General features: G+C 37.0%; 1 protein-coding gene across 1 annotated transcript in view; it reads right to left on the bottom strand.

The window, feature by feature from the left end:
- LOC144894212 (alpha-aminoadipic semialdehyde synthase, mitochondrial-like) overlaps positions 1–15,039 on the bottom strand; it is a 165,667-nt gene that overhangs the window by 28,557 nt on the left and 122,071 nt on the right. Inside the window, exons 16-17 of the mRNA XM_078786315.1 lie at positions 7,466–7,595; positions 5,984–6,094 (exon numbers count right to left, since the gene is read on the bottom strand). Of these exons, the coding sequence (XP_078642441.1) occupies positions 5,984–6,094; positions 7,466–7,595 (241 nt within the window). The remainder of the gene's footprint in view (positions 1–5,983; positions 6,095–7,465; positions 7,596–15,039) is intronic.

The raw sequence follows: 15,039 nt of genomic DNA, 5'->3' as shown, positions 1-15,039 counted from the left end.
AAAACCGATTTCCAAAACATAAAGCTAATTTCCAAAATGAAAAACCAATATCCAAAGAATAAAGCTAATTTCCAAAATATAAAACAGATTTCCCCCAAAAAAGCTAATTTCCAAAATATAAAACCAATATCCAAAACATAAAGCTAATTTCCAAAATATAAAACCGATTTCCAAAAAATAAAGCTAATTTCCAAAATGAAAAACCAATATCCAAAGAATAAAGCTAATTTCCAAAATATAAAACCAATGTCCAAAACATAAAGCTAATTTCCAAAATATAAAACAGATTTCCCCCAAAAAAGCTAATTTCCAAAATATAAAACCAATATCCAAAACATAAAGCTAAATTCCAAAATATAAAACCGATTTCCAAAAAATAAAGCTAATTTCCAAAATGAAAAACCAATATCCAAAGAATAAAGCTAATTTCCAAAATATAAAACCAATATCCAAAGGATGAGGCTAATTTCCAAAATGAAAAACCAATATCTAAAGAATAAAGCTAATTTCCAAAATATAAAACCAATATCCAAAACATAAAGCTAATTTCCAAAATATAAAACCAATATCCAAAACATAAAGCTAATTTCCAAAATATAAAACCAATATCCAAAACATAAAGCTAATTTCCAAAATGAAAAACCAATATCCAAAACATAAAGCTAATTTCCAAAATATAAAACCAATATCCAAAACATAAAGCTAATTTCCAAAATATAAAACCAATATCCAAAACATAAAGCTAATTTCCAAAATATAAAACCGATTTCCAAAAAATAAAGCTAATTTCCAAAATGAAAAACCAATATCCAAAGAATAAAGCTAATTTCCAAAATATAAAACCAATATCCAAAACATAAAGCTAATTTCCAAAATATAAAACCAATATCCAAAAAATAAAGCTAATTTCCAAAATATAAAACCAATATCCAAAACATAAAGCTAATTTCCAAAATATAAAACCAATATCCAAAACATAAAGCTAATTTCCAAAATATAAAACCGATTTCCAAAAAATAAAGCTAATTTCCAAAATGAAAAACCAATATCCAAAGAATAAAGCTAATTTCCAAAATATAAAACCAATATCCAAAACATAAAGCTAATTTCCAAAATGTAAAACCGATTTCCAAAGAATAAAGCTAATTTCCAAAATATAAAACCGATTTCCAAAGAATAAAGCTAATTTCCAAAATATAAAACCAATATCCAAAAAATAAAGCTAATTTCCAAAATATAAAACCAATATCCAAAGGATAAAGCTAATTTCCAAAATATAAAACCGATTTCCAAAGAATAAAGCTAATTTCCAAAATATAAAACCAATATCCAAAGAATAAAGCTAATTTCCAAAATGTAAAACCGATTTCCAAAGAATAAAGCTAATTTCCAAAATATAAAACCAATATCCAAAAAATAAAGCTAATTTCCAAAATGTAAAACCAATATCCAAAGGATAAAGCTTATTTCCAAAATGCAAAACCAATATCCAAAGAATAAAGCTAATTTCCAAAATGAAAAACCAATATCCAAAGAATAAAGCTAATTTCCAAAATATAAAACCAATATCCAAAACATAAAGCTAATTTCCAAAATATAAAACCAATATCTAAAGAATAAAGCTAATTTCCAAAATATAAAACCAATATCCAAAACATAAAGCTAATTTCCAAAATATAAAACCGATTTCCAAAGAATGAAGCCAATTTCCAAAATATAAAACCAATATCCAAAACATAAAGCTAATTTCCAAAATATAAAACCGATTTCCAAAAAATAAAGCTAATTTCCAAAATGAAAAACCAATATCCAAAGAATAAAGCTAATTTCCAAAATATAAAACCAATATCCAAAAAATAAAGCTAATTTCCAAAATGAAAAACCAATATCTAAAGAATAAAGCTAATTTCCAAAATATAAAACCAATATCCAAAACATAAAGCTAATTTCCAAAATATAAAACCGATTTCCAAAAAATAAAGCTAATTTCCAAAATGAAAAACCAATATCCAAAGAATAAAGCTAATTTCCAAAATATAAAACCAATATCCAAAACATAAAGCTAATTTCCAAAATATAAAACCAATATCCAAAAAATAAAGCTAATTTCCAAAATATAAAACCAATATCCAAAGAATAAAGCTAATTTCCAAAATATAAAACCAATATCCAAAGAATAAAGCTAATTTCCAAAATATAAAACCAATGTCCAAAACATAAAGCTAATTTCCAAAATATAAAACCAATATCCAAAAAATAAAGCTAATTTCCAAAATATAAAACCAATATCCAAAGAATAAAGCTAATTTCCAAAATATAAAACCAATATCCAAAGGATGAGGCTAATTTCCAAAATGAAAAACCAATGTCCAAAGAATAAAGCTAATTTCCAAAATATAAAACAGATTTCCCCCAAAAAAGCTAATTTCCAAAATATAAAACCAATATCCAAAACATAAAGCTAATTTCCAAAATATAAAACCGATTTCCAAAAAATAAAGCTAATTTCCAAAATGAAAAACCAATATCCAAAGAATAAAGCTAATTTCCAAAATATAAAACCAATATCCAAAGGATGAGGCTAATTTCCAAAATGAAAAACCAATATCTAAAGAATAAAGCTAATTTCCAAAATATAAAACCAATATCCAAAACATAAAGCTAATTTCCAAAATATAAAACCAATATCCAAAAAATAAAGCTAATTTCCAAAATATAAAACCAATATCCAAAGAATAAAGCTAATTTCCAAAATATAAAACCAATATCCAAAGGATGAGGCTAATTTCCAAAATGAAAAACCAATGTCCAAAGAATAAAGCTAATTTCCAAAATATAAAACAGATTTCCCCCAAAAAAGCTAATTTCCAAAATATAAAACCAATATCCAAAACATAAAGCTAATTTCCAAAATATAAAACCGATTTCCAAAAAATAAAGCTAATTTCCAAAATGAAAAACCAATATCCAAAGAATAAAGCTAATTTCCAAAATATAAAACCAATATCCAAAGGATGAGGCTAATTTCCAAAATGAAAAACCAATATCTAAAGAATAAAGCTAATTTCCAAAATATAAAACCAATATCCAAAACATAAAGCTAATTTCCAAAATATAAAACCAATATCCAAAACATAAAGCTAATTTCCAAAATATAAAACCGATTTCCAAAAAATAAAGCTAATTTCCAAAATGAAAAACCAATATCCAAAGAATAAAGCTAATTTCCAAAATATAAAACCAATATCCAAAACATAAAGCTAATTTCCAAAATATAAAACCGATTTCCAAAAAATAAAGCTAATTTCCAAAATATAAAACCGATTTCCAAAAAATAAAGCTAATTTCCAAAATGAAAAACCAATATCCAAAGAATAAAGCTAATTTCCAAAATGAAAAACCAATATCTAAAGAATAAAGCTAATTTCCAAAATATAAAACCAATATCCAAAACATAAAGCTAATTTCCAAAATATAAAACCAATATCCAAAACATAAAGCTAATTTCCAAAATATAAAACCGATTTCCAAAAAATAAAGCTAATTTCCAAAATGAAAAACCAATATCCAAAGAATAAAGCTAATTTCCAAAATATAAAACCAATATCCAAAACATAAAGCTAATTTCCAAAATATAAAACCGATTTCCAAAAAATAAAGCTAATTTCCAAAATGTAAAACCGATTTCCAAAGAATAAAGCTAATTTCCAAAATATAAAACCGATTTCCAAAAAATAAAGCTAATTTCCAAAATATAAAACCAATATCCAAAGGATAAAGCTTATTTCCAAAATGCAAAACCAATATCCAAAGAATAAAGCTAATTTCCAAAATATAAAACAGATTTCCCCCCAAAAAGCTAATTTCCAAAATATAAAACCAATATCCAAAACATAAAGCTAATTTCCAAAATATAAAACCGATTTCCAAAAAATAAAGCTAATTTCCAAAATGAAAAACCAATATCCAAAGAATAAAGCTAATTTCCAAAATATAAAACCAATATCCAAAGGATGAGGCTAATTTCCAAAATGAAAAACCAATATCCAAAGAATAAAGCTAATTTCCAAAATATAAAACCAATATCCAAAACATAAAGCTAATTTCCAAAATATAAAACCAATATCCAAAACATAAAGCTAATTTCCAAAATATAAAACCAATATCCAAAACATAAAGCTAATTTCCAAAATATAAAACCAATATCCAAAAAATAAAGCTAATTTCCAAAATGAAAAACCAATATCCAAAGAATAAAGCTAATTTCCAAAATGAAAAACCAATATCCAAAGAATAAAGCTAATTTCCAAAATATAAAACCAATATCCAAAGGATGAGGCTAATTTCCAAAATGAAAAACCAATATCTAAAGAATGAAGCTAATTTCCAAAATATAAAACCAATATCCAAAACATAAAGCTAATTTCCAAAATATAAAACCAATATCCAAAACATAAAGCTAATTTCCAAAATATAAAACCAATATCCAAAAAATAAAGCTAATTTCCAAAATATAAAACCAATATCCAAAGGATGAAGCTAATTTCCAAAATGAAAAACCAATATCTAAAGAATAAAGCTAATTTCCAAAATATAAAACCAATATCCAAAACATGAAGCTAATTTCCAAAATGAAAAACCAATATCTAAAGAATAAAGCTAATTTCCAAAATATAAAACCAATATCCAAAAAAAGAAAGATAATTTCCAAAGAATAAAGCATATTTCCAAAATATAAAACCAATATCCAAAAAAAGAAAGATAATTTCCAAAGAATAAAGCTTATTTCCAAAATATAAAACCAATATCCAAAGAATAAAGCTTATTTCCAAAATATAAAACCAATATCCAAAGATTAAAGCTTATTTCCAAAATATAAAACCAATATCCAAAAAAGAAAGATAATTTCCAAAATATAAAACCAATATCCAAAAAATAAAGCTTATTTCCAAAATGCAAAACCAATATCCAAAGAATAAAGCTAATTTCCAAAATATAAAACCGATTTCCAAAGAATGAAGCTAATTTCCAAAATATAAAACCAATATCCAAAACATAAAGCTAATTTCCAAAATATAAAACCAATATCCAAAGAATAAAGCTAATTTCCAAAATATAAAACCAATATCCAAAAAATAAAGCTAATTTCCAAAATATAAAACCAATATCCAAAAAAGAAAGATGATTTCCAAAAAATAAAGCTAATTTCCAAAATGAAAAACCAATATCCAAAGAATAAAGCTAATTTCCAAAATATAAAACCAATATCCAAAACATAAAGCTAATTTCCAAAATATAAAACCAATATCCAAAACATAAAGCTAATTTCCAAAATATAAAACCAATATCCAAAAAATAAAGCTAATTTCTAAAATGAAAAACCAATATCCAAAGAATAAAGCTAATTTCCAAAATATAAAACCAATATCCAAAGGATGAAGCTAATTTCCAAAATGAAAAACCAATATCTAAAGAATAAAGCTAATTTCCAAAATATAAAACCAATATCCAAAAAAAGAAAGATAATTTCCAAAGAATAAAGCTTATTTCCAAAATATAAAACCAATATCCAAAAAAAGAAAGATAATTTCCAAAGAATAAAGCTTATTTCCAAAATATAAAACCAATATCCAAAGATTAAAGCTTATTTCCAAAATATAAAACCAATATCCAAAGATTAAAGCTCATTTCCAAAATATAAAACCAATATCCAAAAAAGAAAGATAATTTCCAAAAAAAAAAACCAATGCCTTCCTTCATGTTATGATTCAAAACATTACATTTCCTTCTACCTCCTTTGTTCTCATCTCTAACCTCCTTTATTTATTCTCCACCCTCCATTAAGGCCTTAACCAACACTTTATTTTGTCCCCTATTTCCTCCGTTTTCTTTATCTGAATTGCCATGCCCCTATCCCCCTCCCCTAATTTGCGTATGTAATATGTTGACGTACCCTAAATGTGTCAATCTTAAAGACATTTACCTCTCATGTAATGCTTGCATCTCAGGAAGCACGTAACTGGTTGTGACCATATTGACCTTTTGATCAATGCAGAGCTTGGCAACGCCTGCGTGCAGCGTTTTTGGCAAGAGGCTAGAAATATACAGATATTAGGCTCAGTGGGAGAAGCAAGATTCTTGTTCAAGCAGCAATTCATATATTCGTACAAAGAGCCTTACATTGCAATCATATACGATGACAACTTCACCCTCGTAAGGAAAAGCCCTTCTAAAACGATTATTCAATAATAATATAACGGAAGGCACTTGGTAGAGCACAGACGTATCTCCATAAGGCTGAGCAGTTTACGTTTTGTATCCCACTGATACCGTTTTGTATCTGGATCCGGATCTGAACCAAAATCGAATTGGCTTGTTCCTGCCACCAAACCAACTCGTCCACCCAGGTTTTGTCACAGTTTGTCCGCAACTTTTTGAAATATTATGCCATATATAATTTGGCCCTATATCTCAATGGTGATGAAAGAATCACTTGAATTTTTTTTTTTATCGGATCCATATCCTGATTTTCACCAGAAATCGAAGCAATTTTTCCTTATCACACACCCACCGTGCCCTGTCCGAATTCATCTATAACTTTTTGAGATATTGTGCCATATATCGTTTTTGGCCCTATCTCTCAAATGGTGAAGAATCACTTTAAAAATTAGAGTAACACCGTAGATTCTAACACCGTAGTAACACCGTAGCTACGGTCTAACACCGTAGATTCAGATCTTCACTAAAATCTAATAATTTCATTCCAGTCACACACCCTTATCCATCGAATTTAGTCCTTTGCCAAAAGCATATTTCAGACATGTTTTTTTTTGTGGCCGGATGCCCTTCCTGTTGCCATCACAGAATCAGCTGTGGACCGAGCCTTCGTCTAAAGACACATACCCTACAAGGCAGCAGTGGGATTTGCCATCAGTTTCCTTCTCCTTGGACACTAGGTGGACTGCCTACTAAGGCTAAAGAGCTCCACATACCCTGATTGGATTGTTGAGTGTCATAGCAAGTTCTCACAATGGAGGGCCATGCACACGACACCTCTAGGGTACCAACCTACTCTGAGATCCTCCAGACATTTAGCGAGTGCCCTCAAGAGCACTGTTTCCATGGTGCACCACTATAATGTAGTCTGAAAGTTTTGGCAAGGGTAGAGCCTATGTACTGGAAGGAAGGGCTTACACATTCGGCCTTCTTTTCACTCGCAGAGCCATCCGGCAGCCGTAGCTAAAAGCAATGATTGGTAAACCACATCGCACCCTACTACAGCACTAGACGCATACACCTGCCCTGTGAAAAAAACAAAACACAAGCACCACATATACTGTATTAAAATCAAGTATGTTTCATAATTCCACACTAGAGTGAAAAACGATACCATACATTTCAAGTGTCTTTGCATTCAAACAGATAATACTCTCTGTGAAACTCACAGTGAAGACCCTCATCATACCTGATGACAACATGATATTCCTTGATGAGCTTTCCCAACTTTTCAATTTCATTCTCTGCATCTATATGGATGCTCCTGGTGTTGGGAAAGTCTTCAGTTAACCTTGCAAGTTGTTCTGGTATTTGAGAAGCTGCCGAACAACAACAGAATTCTCCATATTATTCTACCAACACCATGTTCAACAATTTTGATTGGTCGAGTACACAGTTTTACATTCATACTGGCATGCCTATGACGTTTTGTTCCACAAGTGGCCATCTATTATAGGTGTATGGTAATACTGACAGAAAATACATACTGAGTGGTCTAAATAGCGACCTGAGCCTTGCCTGGACAGTTCCACTACTTCGTGGTGCCTTCATTTTTGAATATCGCTCTTCCCAGCTGCAACTAGTTTTATTGAGAAAGAGGAAGAGAAAAGAGAGAAAAAGAGAAGGAAACTTATTGTTTCCTCTATTTTTGACAAGTTGGGCTGACAGGATGGCCTAGAGGTATGCGCACTCACCTCTAAGCTGTCTAGGTTGGGTTTGAATCCCAATCCAGCTAAAACTGTTATCCCAGTGTTTTACAGAGGCAGGGTGATTATCCTGCCATCTATATAATATAATCTATATAATAATACCGTAAGGACTCGACTTTGTTATCCCTTTTACGCCACACCCAGTGACCCGAGGCCCACGGCACTAATGGATTTACGATCTACGAACCGCGCTCTTTGTTTATCACGTACAGACATACTCGAAAAATCTGAATTAGCCGACGTTGGGGCCCAAAAGCACCCGATTAACTGCCGATACGACTCCATCTTACGACGCCAGCGTATTGGCGTCTGCTGGGCGAAGGCGAAGCGAGCCGTCCGCTGATTGGACAGTCGAGTGGTGTGAGCATGGGTGGTGTGAACCAAATGGTCTTTTTATTCCCTTGAACATTTTAAATTAGTATATATAAGGAAATGTCTTTATCGTCATTTTAATAAAGTTAAATGGAGTGACGTTGCGATACTCGGGGTGCGTTGCATAAATCCTCGTAACTCAGAGAGGTGTAGCAGGTGGCGAGACGTAAGGAAGCTTAAAGATAAGGAGCTGAAAACAGACGAACGATATGTCAATCCCTTTCTACACCGAACGGAAATAAAATTATGAGAGCGGGAGGGCATGGCCTGAGCACTTCGAGCAGAGAGGACTGATTGGACTTAACTTAAAGAGAAAAAATTGGAGCTTAACGGAAGAAGAAGTTCCCATGAGCGCTCCCCTATGCCATCCATTTGTACACTCTATCCATACACCACATCCTCCCTTCCGTGGATGTTCCACGGGTTTCGGCTAGTTGATACTAATTCGCCTAACATGGTGGTGAGGTTGTCTGTACTCCGCATTTTCAAAGTTCAATACTGTGTAGAAGATTTTAAATCAACATTTACATGCAGACACATACCTGTACACACACTGATATATATTTACTGAGTACAAGGATGTTACAGGGTAAAATGTGGGTTTAAGTGGATAATAATCATATGGTTGGTTGGAATATAGTGGAGACTATGCTATGTTTTGTTAAAATTAATTCTGTCCTCAGCACCGTGTATTGAGTGCAGCCAGTGGGAGGTGAGGTGGGGGTGAAAGCCAGCTCTCCCCGTGTGTGTGGACATGTGGGGTTAGCTCATGGTCACAAAGACCTTTGTCCTCGATTGATAAATGCAGGCATCTCGCAGGGGACATTGTTTTTGTAATTTTTGAATGTTAAATGATAATGTCGATTTCATATGGAGCAGGGGCAAGTTGTATTAAAAAATGAATGTATGTATTTTGTACAAGTCAAGATGCCCCCCTGGGTGCCAAAATGTCTGCATTCCTCTCGCTTGTACGTGGTACAACCTCCGATCTACTTCGACATAATCCAAAATATTGATTCTGCCTTGAAGCTAATGATATAAATGGCCGTGTTCGGGAGTATAAACATAGGGACAATACCCCTAGTGCTCATCTGGTAGAATAAACAGTAAACTGCACCGACTAAGGTTATTTCAAACCAATTTCAATGCTTTCTAGAAGACAGGGCAGCATGTAGAATCATATTAACATAATGATAAGACTAAACAAACAAACAAACAAAAATACCTATTTTGGGGAGTCAAACCTGGACCCACTTTGACCCCCCCCCCCCCCCCCCCCCCGTAGCCCCTTTAGACTTTGATTTTCTCAGTGCCGTGAACAAACTTCAGTACATCACGGGTGATGAAGGTTGTAGTGAAGTTTCATCGAAATAGTGTGTGTAGTTTCAGAGGAAAAAGCAAATTCCTATTTTGTGGGGTCAAACCTGGATCCACTTTGCCCCCAGTAAACCCCCTTAGACCCTGATTTTTTTTAATTCCCCAAGACCCTGATTAGTAATATGATTTTAATCAAGATTTAATTCCCCTAAACCCCCTTAGACCCTGATTAATCCCCAAGGCAGTGTTCTGGGCCCTGTGCTTTTTCTGGTCTTCATCAATGATCTCGCTGACTCTCTTGAAAATCCTCTCTATCTCTTTGCTGATGACTCCACTCTCTGCCGCTCCATTCCTCATCCCTCAGATCGGCAGTCCGCAGCCTCCTCACTCTCTGCAGACCTGGACAAAATCACAGACTGGGCAAACAAGTGGAACATGTCTTTCAATCCTGACAAATCTCACACTCTTACGATGTCTCTCCGAAAAGACCGACTGGACAACCCTCCCATCTACTTTCTGAATAATCCTCTCCAAGAAGTTCTGTCACTCAAGCTTTTGGGTCTCACTATCTGCCATGATCTTTCCTGGGAAAACCACATTTCCAAGCTGGCCTCCAAAGCCAGTCGCCGACTGGGCATCCTCCGTCGTGCGAAGTCCTTCCTTGGCACACCTGAGCTCCTCACCACATACAAGGCTTTCATCCGCAGCTCAATGGAGTACTGCTCTCCCCTCTGGGCTCCTGCCTCACACCTAGCTCGTCTTCACGCTGTTGAAACCAAAGCGTTCAGAATCATTGGAATCTCCCGCGATGACGCTATCTCCGAGGGCCTTTCACTTAATCACTGCAGGCAGGTTGGTGGTCTTTCCGTCTTCTACCGACTCCTCTCCGGCCTTGCTCCCCCAGCTCTCTCTGGGCTCTGTCCCCCAAATATTCCTGCAGGTCGCACAAGATCTGCCTGCAACCCTCTTATGGTTAAACTGCCAAAATCAAGACTCTCTGCTCACCTTCACTCCTTCATTCCTCTTTTCTCCCACCTCTGGAACAAACTCCCTCACTCTCTTCAATCCCACTCCTCCCTCCAGGTCTTTAAAACGGCTGTTCACCACCATCTCTTATCTTCCCCAATCCAAAACATTGATCTTTTCTACCCCCGCTAATTTCACCACAAATCCACTTTTTTGAAGTGACTTTTGACTTCTTTCCTGGAAGTCCTTGGTGTCCTTGCGTTTTATACCTATCCTGCCTCCCCCCAGGCCCTCTCCCTCCAAAAACATCTCCCGATGTCCCTGCTCTCAAATGTTGTGTTTGTGTGCTTCCTCCCCTTCTCTCCCCATCTTGTCGACCGCTCCCCTTTTTATATACTTTGTTTGCTTGTTTGTTTGATTTGTTTGTTTGATAAATGTTAGCTCTTTCACGAGCTTCGACTCTGTATACAAAAAAAAAAAAAAAATCCATGAACAAACTTTAGTCACAACACAACAAATATAATTTGTGCCAAATTTGGTCACAATCCCATCAGCGGTTTCGGAGAAGAAGTTTCAAGTATTTACGGACGGACGGACTGACGGACAACGCGCCATCGCATAAGCTCCCCTCTGGGCTCCTGCCTCACTCCCTGCATTTCATCTGTCTCTCCTGAATGCCTGGCAAGCTCAAGGAGTGCAGCGGTTGGAGATCTCTTACGATCCCAGGAGGTTTGTGCATGAGACATTGTTCCAAAACTCATTATTCACTGAAGTATCTACCAGCCGAGCTTTTATGGAACATTTTACGAACAATGGGATTAATAAAGTGCGAGATCTTATGGAGCTATCCTTGAAGCGATGGTTGCCTGCCAGCTCTGTTTCTGGAATAATTGGCTTGCATTCAATTAGAATAGTGAGCAGGGTCATAAAATTGTATCCCAGACTTTTTTAGATTTAAATATTGGGTGGAATGGGGTAAATGAAGAAGTAGATTTTCGTCTAACCTTCCCTGGACTCTCAATCACTGCCCAAGAACAACACGGTGTGTTTTCCTCAAACAGCGAAGAATCCAGTGTGTTCCACATCATGGGGAAAAGGGCAATGTACAGAATTTGTCTGAAGGTGTGCTTTCCGGGCTGTGCAGCACCCTTAAGGAACAAGTGGAAAGAGCTTTTACCTCCAGGAGCATTTCTCACTCCAAATTGGGATGAAATTTACAGGTGTCCTACTGTCGGACGTACAGGAGACCTAAATTGGAGACTGGTCCATCACGCCCTGGCCACACAGGTGTTAGTTCAGGAGTTTAACTCTGCTGTGTCTAATTTATGTCCCTTTTTGTGGTAATGTTGAACATTTGTATCATGCGTTTATTGAGTGCAAGAGATTGTCATCTCTGTTTCTGTATTTGAGCCAAATCTTTTGTAAATGTTAAATTGTTTTTTTCCGTTACAATCTTTGTTTACGGACTTGCATGCAACACAAGAAAAACGGATTTTTGCTTTTCAATTTTTTGCTTGGAATCGCTAAGCTTGCAATTTATAAAACCAGAAAAGCCAGATTAGGTGGTGGAAAAAATGCAAATGCACTTTTTTGTTTTTGTTGGGATGGTGTCAGCACGTACAGTATAAAGCTGGAACATGCTTATCATGTAAACATGGGGAACCTTCTTGTGTTTGAAGAGTTATACAGCACGGAGGGGGGAGGGGGGATTGTGCAAATGCATTGGAAATGAGGTTTTGATTTGTATGTAAAGCGGACTTTTAATACTTTTGGTTTTATACTTTTATGATAAAAGGACACAAAGTCAAAGAGTCTCTCAGTGTGTGTGTCTCTCTGTGTGTGTCTCTCTGTGTGTGTCTCTCTGTGTGTGTCTCTCTGTGTGTGTCTCTTTTTCTTTTTTCTTCTTTCTCTTTCTCTTTCTCTCTCTCTCTCTCTCTCTCTCTCTCTCTCTCTCTCTGTCTCTCTCTCTCTCTCTCTCTCTCTCTCTCTCTCTCTCCTGGTCGTTGGTGAGTCGTGCGTGGGTGTGACAATCATGGCTGCTGTGTGTGAGGAGCTGTGAGTACTGTGTTGTGTTGTTGCCTTTCCCATCCCCCATTTCACTCCCTCTGTGTCCTTGTACGTGCTTGTGAAGTTTTCCCCGTGTTTTCCTTCTTTGTTGAGACAAGAGAGAGAAAGAGAGCGCGCACGGTGAGTTTGGTGCGAGTCCTAAAGAACCTTGTGTTCTTCGGGCCTGTGCTCTGTTTGCCGTGTTCTTCATCATCGTCGTTTATCGGCTCCCTTATTCTATTTCTTTTCATTTTACCTTCGCCTGCAGGTTTTGCTCGCGACAGGTTCTCTTTTATTTTATTTCGAAACCGTTTCATTAGTTTCATTTATTTTTAGCTATGGCGAACGTTCGTTTGCACAATAGCAGGTACGAGTCATTGACTCGCAAACACGGGCTTATTGCTTGCCCGCCTGACGGAGTGAGCGTCGAGGACGTGGTAACCAGTATTGGTAACATTGTCGGCCTGGATAATGTCCTCGCTGCCTCCAGGATGAACCACAGAATTGTGGTTTTTGTATCAAAGGAACACCTCGTTAATGAGGTGGTGGAACACGGTTTGTCCTTATCCCAGGGCATTTATTTAAGTGTTAGTCCGATGGACACACCGGCGGTCCGAATCATTTTGTCGAACTTACCGCCGTTTATAAAGAGCGAGCACATTGTCTCTTCGCTTAATCGTTTCGGCACCGTCGTGTCCCGGATATCGATGATCCCCCTGCGACTTCGAGCAGACGCCTCGCTCCGACACGTCATGACCTTCCGGCGTCATTGTTATATTATCCTCAAAGACAACGCTCAGACGCTTAATGCGACCATGACGCTGTCGCTCAATGGTCATAACTATCAAATATATGTGTCGACCGAAACGACGACCTGTTTCATTTGCGGGCAACACGGACATGTTAAAGGTGCCTGCACGAAGGTAACTGTCCCCGTGGGCACGCCTAAACAGGCGGCACCTGGTAATGCTGTGGACAATCAGCCGTCGACATCGACAGCAGCAGTGAGGGATTCCTCCGTGAATGATGAAGGTTTCACTGTTGTTACTGCTCGGAAGAAGCACAAACGGCCGAACGTTAATGACGAAGCAGCAACGAGGGTTTCAAAAAAGATTGTGTTGACTGGAAGCGACAATGGACCCCTCACTGAGGTGGCTCCTTGTGTTACCGGCATAGCCTTACACAATAGATTTGCATCTCCAACTCCTGATGATGATAAAGAATTAATGAATCAGAGTGAAAGAGCTGCTTGTGATGACAATAATGGACCTACAGAGCCCATTTTAGCCTCCGCCTCTGCGGGGCGTGAGGAACCTGAGGAGGTCGTGCCTCAGAATGGCCTGGGCTGTGCGGACATGGAATGCACAGTTTCTGTCTGTGCGGGGCATGAGGCACCTGAAGAGGTCGTGCCTCAGAATGCCCCGGGCTGTGCTGACATAGAATGTACAGTCTCTGTCTGTGCGGGGCGTGAGGCACCTGAGGAGGTCGTGCCTCAGAATGTCCAGGGCTGTGCGGAATGTACAGTTTCTGTCCGTGCGGGGCGTGAGGCACCTGAGGAGGTCGTGCCTCAGAATGTCCCAGGCTGCGCAGACATGGAATGCGCAGTTTCTGTATCAGCTGGGCATGACGCACCTGAGGAGGTTGTGCCTCAGGATGTCCCAGGCTGTGCCCTCAAGACATATACAAGTTCTGTCGTTGAAACGCCTCATATAATTCCGGAGCGTGGCATGACCATAGCGGGTCATGAAGAGGTGAATCTCGCAACACCTGTTGCATCATTGTCTGATTTGCAGACGTGTCCAAAACCTGCAGACATTCAGGGGATGGCACACACAGCATCTGCTGCACCGGCACCTGCTTTATCGTTAGAGGGTGAGACTCACGCTGATCAATTGGACTATGACTCCGATGGAGCCTCATCCCTCACGTCTGGCATCAGCATCGAAGCTTGGAACGAAGTGTTGTTGTCTCATGGGCCGGAGGGTGACCCGGGCATCACACCTGCAGAAATTCTAAAATTCCTGAAAGACACTTTTCGGAAGAGGCGAGTAAAGGTGAAAGATTTCTTTCCAGACCTAAAAATCTTCATAACATCCGCGAAATATCTCGTCCTGAAGTCCAGCCAGTTCGGAGTTGGGGAACGAGAAGTATTCCGCCTCAAGAAGTACATCGTCAAAGCGAAGGAAGAGCTACAAGTAGACCAACCTTCCGCTATATAACCCCTTCCCCTTCTTCTTCACATGACCTTTTCTGTAGCTACCTTGAATATCAATGGGGGGCGGTCCCCATTGCGCAAGACCCAGGTGAAATTACTCACTGCGGAAAAGCATATTGATGTCATGCTTTTACAGGA

This window comes from Myxine glutinosa, chromosome 11, assembly GCF_964187855.1.
Source record: "Myxine glutinosa chromosome 11, kmMyxGlut1.1, whole genome shotgun sequence".
In the NCBI taxonomy this organism is placed as follows: domain Eukaryota; kingdom Metazoa; phylum Chordata; class Myxini; order Myxiniformes; family Myxinidae; genus Myxine; species Myxine glutinosa.
Note: the sequence above shows the minus strand (reverse complement) of the source record. Positions and strands in the feature narration are given on the sequence as shown.